The 10,982-nt window shown below is 43.4% G+C and overlaps 1 protein-coding gene across 1 annotated transcript; it reads right to left on the reverse strand.

Moving 5' to 3' along the window:
- Positions 1-1,612: 1,612 nt before the first annotated feature.
- LOC148087887 (macrophage-expressed gene 1 protein-like) lies at positions 1,613-6,356 on the reverse strand. Its single transcript, XM_087792240.1, has 2 exons — positions 5,876-6,356; positions 1,613-3,615 (listed from the first exon to the last, which is right to left on the reverse strand). Exons 1-2 carry the CDS (start codon positions 6,323-6,325, stop codon positions 1,966-1,968), a joined length of 2,100 nt encoding a protein of 699 aa, XP_087648366.1. The 5' UTR covers positions 6,326-6,356; the 3' UTR covers positions 1,613-1,965.
- Positions 6,357-10,982: the final 4,626 nt, after the last annotated feature.

Consider the following 10,982-nt stretch of genomic DNA (forward strand, 5'->3'; position numbering starts at 1 on the left):
AAGGATCGTCTTGTTTGAGGTAAGGTACCGTAAAAAAAAAAATACACGCCTGCTTATTGTTTGTCTGTGGAACTAGGAAAAGTAAAATAAAGTAGTTTTGAAAGTAATTTTTGAAGATATTTCAAGTTTTCGGTTTGTCGCGAATTCGCGACATTCGTCCATAAGGGCTAAATTAATCAGTATGGTCAGATGCGCAATGGCGCAGTACACACTAATATATTCAGATGGATTTTAGCCATCACACGCTTTCTATAGCAAAAACAATTCTTGTAACAATCTGTAATCATGTAGCATGTTTTATGAATTACATTTTTGACGTTTATTTTTCCTCAGGAATGTTTTATGGTAAGCGAACTCCTGTAGAAACCAGAGTTCCACCAGCTGAGAGTGAGGATATCTGTCTCAGTGAGAGTGGAGAAGTTGATGAGGAACACACACCTGTACAAGGTGGTGAAAATAGCAGTAATAAGGCTATAATATTGTATTGTAGAGACTTTCAGCTTTTGTGTTGTAAGCCACATATTTGAGGACGTCGCTTTGAGAGCAGGTTGTGTATAGTTCTACCTAACCTAACCTAAATAGAATAGTCTGCACTTTTTAAAGGTGTTTTTTTTTTCAAACACCAGGTGACAGCAGTGAGGAAAGCTTCACTGCTGAAGAGGATGATGAGCTTCCTAGTGTAGCTACTCCTGAACAAAAAGACAGAGTAGAGTGGGAAGAAATAAAACACTACATCCATTTCAATGACAACATGGCACCAAACAATGACAGACTTTTCAAAATAAGGCCAGATTGATGCATTTCTTCCCAAATGTCAGGCTGTTCTACAAGAGCAAATGCTCTGTGTTGACGAGCAAATGGTTCCTTTCAAAGGAAAATCAATTTTTAAAACAATATGTCCCCAAGAAGCCACATAAATGAGGATATAAAATATTTGTGCTTTGTGACACAAAAGGGCTGGTGCATTCCTTTGATGTCTTTGAAAGGAAAACTGACCCTGTGTTCAAGTGTTCTTAGTGCAATGTTCACTTGTGCCTGAACAAAAATAACTATTGCTTCAGGGAGTTTCATCAGTAAGGCACCCCACAGTTGAAACAGCTCAGTTATTGTTGTTATAGTAGTTGTTGTTATAGTATTAGTTGTTGTTGTTGTTGAATATTCAGGTACTGCATATCATGGTGTTAGCTTTTACTCAGTGCACCTGCACACCTGGGGATTCCTCGCACCAGAGACCACACAGTGGGACCAGAAACGACCAGCTTATTAGTGACACGTCTGCAGCACGTCAGGTGACGCTTCTGAGGAAGACTTGAGTCACTTTTTTTTTTTTATTGTTGTTTTCTTACCACTGTAATGTATATGTTTGCATGCAAAAATAAAATTTCATGCTTAAGATGGGAAATGTGTTTTTATTATTTTTTGGTCCTCTAATGCCTGTTGTCGCTTATTTGCGACATACCCAATTTTACAATAATTTTATGTTCTAGAGTAAAAATGTTTTACTTTCAGTCAAAAATATTCCATAAATCATTGGCACTCATCTGTACCCCTGTTGGCACTTAAACACACCTTAATATGGGAAACCACGCTGGACAGCCATGAGAACAAAAAATGGAGAAAAAAATTGGAACATGTTTATTTAATTTTTTTTTTTAAGATCAGATTATAAAATATGAACAGATTTGACTAATTTCTAATTGATAAAGCTTTGATTTGTTAACACAGAAGGGATTTAACAATCACACAAGCACTTAAAAAAAACGAGAAAATGTCACCCTGTAATTAAATGTAAAGATCCAATATATATTTAGCTTATCCTCTAGAGGGCGACATAACGCGATCTACCAAGAGTTCACAATTTAAATGATTTAAAGCAGGACAGTTCACAAATAAAATAAGTTTGATGAGTGAAAACCACTCACACAAAGCTTACAGAGCATCTTAATAGCTACAGATATCTCAAGTTCAATTCTCCACAAGCCTTGCCCTCTCCTGCTCATCTCCCTCAGACCCCTGTATCCCCTCGTACCCTGCCACCGTCGACACTCTTCTCTTCCTCTTGACCAAAAGAGCGGCGACTGCCACCAGCACCATCAGGCCCATCACCCCGAAAGCTATGCCCGTCTTCTCTCCGGCCGAAAACTCGCTCCCGTTGATCCTCTTCACGGCGGCCGCGATCTCTTCCGGTCTGGCGAGCTTCCACGCTTTACTGTCGCCGACCCTCACCCAGCTCTTCTCGCCCTCCGTCATCACGATCACGGTGTTGGTCGCCGGCGCGCTGACCAGCGGTGGTCTGGTGAACGGCGGGAGGTTAACCGGCTGAAGCCCACCTCCGGTGAAGAGCCCCGACCGGACGCAGTAGAGGATCTCGCAGCCGTCGCTGACCGACATGAGGTGTTGGCTGAACCGCGGGGGACACTGATGCCGCTGACCGGCGAGGGGGTTCGCCGAATCGCAGCTGAAGAGCCCCCCGAACGGTACGGAGTCCTTGCTGGCGGTCTCGTAGTCCCTGCTGAGGCAGATCATCTGTCCGTCGGACAGGAACTTAAGAGCCATGAAGTTCGAGGGGCAGCTTTTGGTGTTGGTGACGGGGTTCAACGCACTGGGGCTGTAGAAGCCCCCGAAGAGATACCCGGAGCTTTGAGGGGCTTCCCCGTCGACGTAGCACCAGTAGGTCTTGACGCGAGCGGTGCGGACGTGGGAGACATCTTGACATACTTGGCGTGTGCAGTGGAAAATCAATCGGCAGCGATACCTTTCCTCGTGGCACTCCACCTTGCTGTACGCCTGCTGCCTGACCTCTGACCTCAGTAGGATCGGGGAGTACGGCGAGGCACAGGCGAAGGCGCCGGCGACCGGGTTTTTTTCCGCCAGACTTTCGCAAAGGGGCCCGGCGTCCGCACTCAGGGGGAGGCACTCCTGGTAGACCCCGCCGAAGCTGAGGTTGGTGGCCGGACCGTCGCAGGAGGCGTCGTCCAGGTTGGCCTGGAAGTTGTAGTTGTTGGAGTTGGGGTCCACGCAGCCGGGCCGGGTGTTGATCTTGTAGTAGCGCTCGATGGCGCGGCCCACCGATAGGGCCACCTTACTGATGGTGGGCGGAGGCAAGTCGGGGAGGGTGTTGACGTTGATGAAGTACGGGAGAGGAAACCCGGAGCGGTCGATGGCGACGAGGTTGTTCCTGGTGCTCTGCTGCCAGCCCTTCAGCGTGATGCCCGGGTAGAAGGCGTCCCCGCCGTGACTCTGGGTCAGGGAGTACTGGATGTTGGACTGGTACTTCTGCATCGAGGAGCTCTGCTGGGTGGACCCGCTGCTGATTTCGAACTTGAGCTTGTCGAAGAAGTTCAGGCCGGCCATGGCTCTGACCGACGAACGCTGCGAGACGTCGTCGGACACGTAGGACGAGGTGAGGTAGTCCTCCTGCACCAGGGAGGCGCCGGCATCCAGGCTGGTGATGACGTGGGTGCCGTAGTCCAGGACCATCTTCTCCGAGAGATAGCGAGCGTTCCTCGTCTGGTTGTTTTCGATGGCGTCGCCGATTTCTTGGGCCAGCTGAGCGAAGCGAGCGTCCAGGTTGAAGTCGGGATAAGACTTGACCGTGTAGATTCGGTTACGAACCTGGGAAGGAGATAAAAGTTGAATAAATACACGCTGTTGTGGTCTTATGTTCAGTATCGCTAGAAAGTATTGGTGACAAAAAGTCTTGGTTGGCCACACATGACCAACAGAGAAACTGACCCTTTTGAAAAGATAACCACAACACGAGACACTGTTGCTATTACAGTATTCTAACAGTGGGGGGAGCCAGAAACACTTGTTTAATCTTCTGCACTTTGTCAATTTAGGAAAATTTAGGGATTAGGACTGTGTGATTTCGTTCAATTCCAATGAACACAGAATGCTATTTTGTAATCGCTGAGGCTGTGATACGCTTACACTACAGTAGGTGGCGGCAGAAACAAGTGGACAGAGACGACATGCGTGTCACTGTGTTTTACTTCTTTTTTTCTTAGCATACAATAAGTTCCCGTGGAGGTGGAGACTTACAGAATTGATGATTGAGTGGGCGGAGCTTAATCACATTTTCTAATGTAAATATTTCAATGAAAAGAGTGAGTACAAACAGACACAAACTGATGATGCAATAGAGTCCAACATCTATTTAAGTCTAATTTAAATTAACTCATTAATTTTTTTAATCAAATCATTTTATAATTTCTATACATAAAACGGTTACATTTTGTTTTATTGACTATTTGAATTTAATTTTTCGATTATTTAAAGGTTTAATTTGTTGTTATTGAATAGTTGTATTCAAATATTGGCTAATTCCGACAATTAACACAATTATTATATATATATTATTATAATTCTATATTTATACGCTTGAAGCCCTTTGAATTTGACAAACATTTTGTATAACAGTGCCAACAAAATATATCAACAGAGAACGGAGCTACTTGATTGAACTTTCATCCAACCATGCGACACGTAGACAACCACAGGACAACATCAAGCACTGGTGCGTCAATTTAGGTATTTTCCTTTAAAAAAAAGGGTCGACATTTTTTCAAGATCCTGCCATAACTTCTCACGTTCAACCTGTGGTTCTGATCAAATGATTGAAGCAGGAAGGATGTCAGGTTCTGAAAAAGCCAGACTGATGTGACTGTCAGAGAATAACACTGTTCCTGCTTAGATCATTTGACATCAGACAATAAAAAAACCCAATGAGATAAGAGGAACAAAGATAGTCAAAACAATAATAGTCAAACAATAAAGATATGAACCCATATGTCCAAAAAGGAGTAGGCGGAAGCACAAGTTTATTTCGACCTACCCCTTCTCCACAACGCAATTCTTTTTTTTAACATATTTACATAATACATATTTACGACATGGAAATTAAACAGAGTAAACAAGTAAACACATAAATCAAAACACCCGATTCTTAACGACCTTCTTCTTCCCGGTACCTGGTGAAAACCATGTGTTTGTACCGCTTTTTAAACTGCGTCATGCTTGGACATTACTTGAGCTCCTCGTCCAGTCTGTTCCACAACCTCACTCCACAAACAGAAACACAAAAACTTTGAATGTTTTCATGCAGTAGATTGTTTGTTGCTTTGTACATGGTTTGTGCTGTTTTGCAGTGAACCAGGTCCACGAATTTGAAGGTTTTCGACTTGAAGAATAGTGAATTTGTGTGATCTCTGTAACCGGAACGATGGATTATGCGTATGGCTTTTTTCTACAGTATGGATAGGGATTGTGTTGTACATTTGTAACTTTTTCCCCAGACCTCTGCACAGTAATGAATATATGGTAGACGTAGTATCGCACAAGACGTTGACACATTATCAGGAAATTACTTCAACGCGTCAGCGCTTCTAAGTTGTCACATGATCGTCTAGTCGTCGTATTTTCGGCTGAAAGTTCAAGCAGCTGCGATCTCTATGGATATTGTCTGGTGGAACCAACATTGTCATGTTGAATTCAAAGGGATTTCGTTTGAAACATATAGAATTTAAAAGGCTAAAAAAGATTTCAACATTTTTAATGTTAAAATCCAACCACTCAATATTCTGATGGCACTGACGTACTTCCATGTATACTGCATTCCAGGTGTATTTTAGTTACAGTTCAAAATGACACTTTAGAATATTTGTGTATAGTAAGAACAATAAAAACAGAATCATAATTTTAAATTTGAACTTTTTACACAGAATTTTATGAGACACTCTGAGACACCAAAAGTCTACATACGGGCAGCAACAGGCGCTCAGACTGGACTTTAAAGATGTTTAATCAAATCAGATGTAACTTTAAAAAGAAAAAGTGTGTCCATGTCAATGTCAGGAGGTGTTAAGAAACCCACCTGCACTCTGGTCACCGTGGACGACTCCTGGACCTGGTGAGTCTTCATCCTCTGATTCTCCAACGAGAACTTGCCGTTCACCAGGGAACGGTAGGAGACCTCTGCGTTGATGGAGAAGGACGTCGAGCTCTTCTGCTCCTGCCAGGAGTTGATGATCTCGGAGCTGCTCTCCACTCTTGTCTCTTTGTCGGGAATGACGAACACCTCGTCGGGGATCAGGTAGACCCCGTCCTCGGTGGTCTGGCACTGGGAGTAGGTGAGGTTCATGACCCGTCCCATGTCGATGTTCCTCAGGTTGTCCCAGCCGCCCCCGGGTAGCACCTCCAGGGCGGTGACGGAGACGTTGCCGGACGCCCGACATTGTCTCAGCCAGTTGGTCGGACGACGGATGGGAACCGAGACGCAGGCGTGAGCCAGCAGCAGTGGCAGAAGAGCGCCTGCTGCCTTCATGTCGAACTTTCTCGGAGGAAACTGAGAGACGAACGACTGGCGCCGACTTCTTCCTTATTAGGTCTAATCATGTGACCTTTGGGATTTCTGCGTCAGTAGTTTTACTTTCATGTACTTCCTCTACTTGCTCATCAGGTCTATTAATACTGTATATTGTTAATAGTCACAAGGAACACAATTGTTTGTCTGGAGAAAAACTTGAGCAACAGTTGCCCAAAATAACAGAATCATGTTTGGACTTTCCTTCGAGATACTTAATTAACTCAGGGAATCTTTTCTCAGTACTTTGTTTTTTTTAAACATCCTTAAAACATTTGGATCTTGTTATATATATATATATATATATATGTATATATATATTGTATGTATGTATGTATGTATGTATGTATGTATATATATGTACAGTGCCTTGCGAAAGTATTCGGCCCCCTTGAACCTTTCAACATTTCGCCACATTTCAGGTTTCAAACATAAAGATATAAAAATTTAATTTTTTGTCATGAATCAATCGGGAAGTGGAACAAAATTGATTGGATAATTTAAACTTTAACAAATAAAAAACTGAAAAGTGGGGCGTGCAATATTATTCGGCCCCCTTGCGCTAATACTTTGTAGCGCCACCTTTTGCTGCAATTACAGCTGCAAGTCGCTTGGGGTATGTCTCTATCAGTTTTGCACATCGAGAGACTGGAATTCTTGCCCATTCTTCCTTGCAAAACAGCTCGAGCTCAGTGAGGTTGGATGGAGAGCGTTTGTGAACAGCAGTCTTCAGCTCTTTCCACAGATACTCGATTGAATTCAGGTCTGGACTTTGACTTGGCCATTCTAACACCTGGATACGTCTATTTGTGAACCATTCCATTGTAGATTTGTCTTTATGTTTTGGATCATTTTCCTGTTGGAAGATAAATCTCCGTCCCAGTCTCAGGTCTTTTGCAGACTCCAACAGGTTTTCTTCCAGAATGGTCCTGTATTTGGCTCCATCCATCTTCCCATCAATTTTAGCCATCTTCCCTGTCCCTGCTGAAGAAAAGCAGGCCCAAACCATGATGCTGCCACCACCATGTTTGACAGTGGGGATGGTGTGTTCAGGGTGATGAGCTGTGTTGCTTTTACGCCAAACATATCGTTTTGCATTGTGGCCAAAAAGTTCGATTTTGGTTTCATCTGACCAGAGCACCTTCTTCCACATGTTTGGTGTGTCTCCCAGGTGGCTTGTGGCAAACTTTAAACAAGACTTTTTATGGATATCTTTGAGAAATGGCTTTCTTCTGGCCACTCTTCCATAAAGGCCAGATTTGTGCAGTGCACGACTGATTGTTGTCCTATGGACAGACTCTCCCACCTCAGCTGTAGTTATCTACAGTTCATCCAGAGTGATCATGGGCCTCTTGGCTGCATCTCTGATCAGTCTTCTCCTTGTTTGAGATGAAAGTTTGGAGGGACGGCCGGGTCTTGGTAGATTTGCAGTGGTCTGATACTCCTTCCATTTCAATATAATTGCTTGCACAGTGCTCCTTGAGATGTTTAAAGCTTGGGAAATCTTTTTGTATCCAAATCCGGCTTTAAACTTCTCCACAACAGTATCTCGGACCTGCCTGGTGTGTTCCTTTGTCTTCATGGTTCTCTCTGCGCTTTAAACAGAACCCTGAGACTATCAAAGAGCAGGTGCATATATACGGAGACTTGATTACACACAGGTGCATTCTATTTATCATCATCAGTCATTTAGGACAACATTGGATCATTCAAAGATCCTCACTGAACTTCTGGAGTGAGTTTGCTGCACTGAAAGTAAAGTAAGTAAGTAAGTAAGTAATATTTATTTATATAGCGCTTTTCGAGACCAGGGTCACAAAGCGCTTTAACAATCAAAACAATACTCAAAACAGTACATACTTCAAAGATCAAGACAACAACGAGAACAACACAGGAGTTCGAGAAATTCAAGGAAAAGCCTGAACAAATAGAAACGTCTTAAGATGTTTCTTAAAGGAGTCAGTAGACTCCATCAAGCGCAAAGAGAGAGGAAGATTGTTCCAAAGCTTAGGAGCAACAGCCCGAAAAGATTTCTCTCCTCTGGTCCTGAGCCGTGTGCGTGGAACCATAAGTAGATTCTGATCCACAGACCTCAGAGACCGAGCTGGGGTGTAAGGCTGGATCAGATCAGTGATGTAAGGAGGAGCCTGACCATGAATAGCTCTGAAAGTAAGAACCAGAATTTTAAAGTTGATCCTGAAAGAAACTGGAAGCCAGTGAAGAGTTTTAAGGATCGGAGAAATGTGAGTTCTCCTACTTGAGCGGGTCAGAATTCTCGCTGCAGAGTTCTGAATCAACTGCAGACAAGACAGCTCCTTCTTGTTAAGACATGAAAACAAACTGTTACAATAGTCCAGACGAGAAGAAACAAACGCATGGATTACAAGCTCCAGATCATGTTGTGACAACATTTTCCTAAGTTTAGAGATTTTTCTCAGTTGAAGGAAACAGTCTCTGGTCAGTTTTCTGCAGTGTTGAACAAGAGACATGTCTTTATCAACACCCAGGTTTCTCAGGCTCAGTTTGACAGACTGACCTAAGTCACCCAAGTACTGACTCAACCCTGGAATCTTATCATCAGGAGCAATCACCAGAGTTTCAGTTTTGTCCACATTAAGCTGTAAAGTGTTATCACTCAGCCATTGTTTGATTTCTAGCAAACAATTGACTAAGCTGTTCAGCCTTTGGGGCTCAGTTGGGTCAAAAGAGCAGTAGAGCTGGATGTCATCAGCAAAAATGTGATAAGAAACATCTGGAAATCTCTGAATGATTTTACCAAGGGGAATCAAGTACAGCAAAAACAATAAAGGACCCAGAACAGAACCTTGAGGGACTCCACACAACAGATCTGCCGATTCAGACCTCATTTGATTGGCAGATACACTAAAACTGCGCCCAGAAAGGTAAGATGAGAACCATTCTAACACAGACCCAGACAGTCCCACTTCATCCCTTAGTCTTCTCAGCAGGATCTGGTGATCAACTGTGTCAAAGGCTGACGACAGATCCAAGAGAACCAGAACAGTGAATTTACCAGAGTCAGCCGACATCATGATGTCACTGGACACTTTCAATAAAGCTGTCTCCGTAGAGTGATGTTTACGGAAGCCAGACTGAAACTTCTCATGGATGTCGCTCTGATCCAGGAACAAAGACAGCTGCTCGGACACCACCTTCTCCAAGATCTTGGACAAGAAAGGGAGCTTAGAAATAGGCCTGAAATTACTGAGGTCAGTTGGGTCTAAGCCTGGTTTTTTGAGCAGAGGCTCCACAATGGCATGTTTAAATGCATTGGGAAAAACCCCTGTGGAAAGGGAGAGGTTCACCATATTGGTAACCCAGGGGCCAATTACATCAAATACTTTGATAAAAAGCCTACAAGGAAGGACGTCATCTGAGCAAGAGGAGGGTTTCATCTTGTTCACTAGTGCTGAAATATCACCCAAAGATACAGCAGTGAAGGATGACCAAGAGGAGGAGATGGGCTCAGAGACAGTAGGGGTTCCCAACAAAGGGGGAGAGATTTTCTCTTTGATCAATTTAATTTTGTCAATGAAAAATCTCAACAATGCATTGCTGTCAGCTTCACAGAAGACCGGCGTGATTTGAGGAGCAGGAGACACGAGAGAATTAATCGTGTCAAACAAAACTTTGGGGTTTTTCCTATTAGCTGCTACCAGTTTTCTGATGTAATCAGATCTAGCAGTTTCTACCATCTCATTGTAAGAAGTCAACAGATCCCTGAGGTGAAGTCTGTGCACCTCAAGTTTAGTAGACTTCCAGAGACGCTCAGTCTTTCGACAAAGTCTCTTCAGACTCAGGAGATCTTCATTTGTCCAAGGGCACCGTTTTTTCTGAATTTTCAAGTTCGATTTAACAGGTGCCACTTGATCCAGTATTTCAACACAATGATCAGTGTAACAGTGAATCAAACTGTCCACATCTGGACAGTCATCAAAGGAAAGACGGTCAAACATAGCAGAAACACTGTCTGCAGTATCGGCTGAGATGACACGCCTCTGAGACCTAACTTTCAAAGGCTTAGGTTCAGGGATGAAGTCTAGGTTGAACAAGACAAGAGAATGATCACTCAGATGGACATCATGTACAGATACATTAGAAATGTTCAGGCCAAGAGTAAAAACTAAGTCTAAAATGTGGCCTTTTTGATGAGTGGGTTCAGAAACATGTTGCTCAAAATTAAAGGCTTCAGTTAAAGTTAAAAGTTCTTTAGCAGAACAAGATGTGACGTCATCAACATGAAGATTAAAGTCTCCAAGAATAAGAACAGATTCCATCTGAATAATGGAAGATAAGAAGTCACTAAAGTCTTTCAAGAACACCGCCGCAGGACCAGGCGGACGGTAGATTGACACACAATAGAAAGGTCTTGTAGAACCAACCAAGATCATCTGAGACTCAAAAGAAGTGAATTCCTGTGTCTGAATCACTTTGCAAGAACAACTCTCCCTAAAAACAGTAGCAAGACCTCCTCCACGACCAGAGAGGCGAGGCTTCCCCAGGACAGCGCTCCCTACTGGACAGAGTTCGTTCAGATGAATAAACTCTTCCTCTCTCTGCCAAGTCTCAGAAAGACATAATAAATCCAAATTAACTC

Source organism: Callionymus lyra, chromosome 1, assembly GCF_982586985.1.
Source record: "Callionymus lyra chromosome 1, fCalLyr1.hap1.1, whole genome shotgun sequence".
NCBI lineage: Eukaryota > Metazoa > Chordata > Actinopteri > Syngnathiformes > Callionymidae > Callionymus > Callionymus lyra.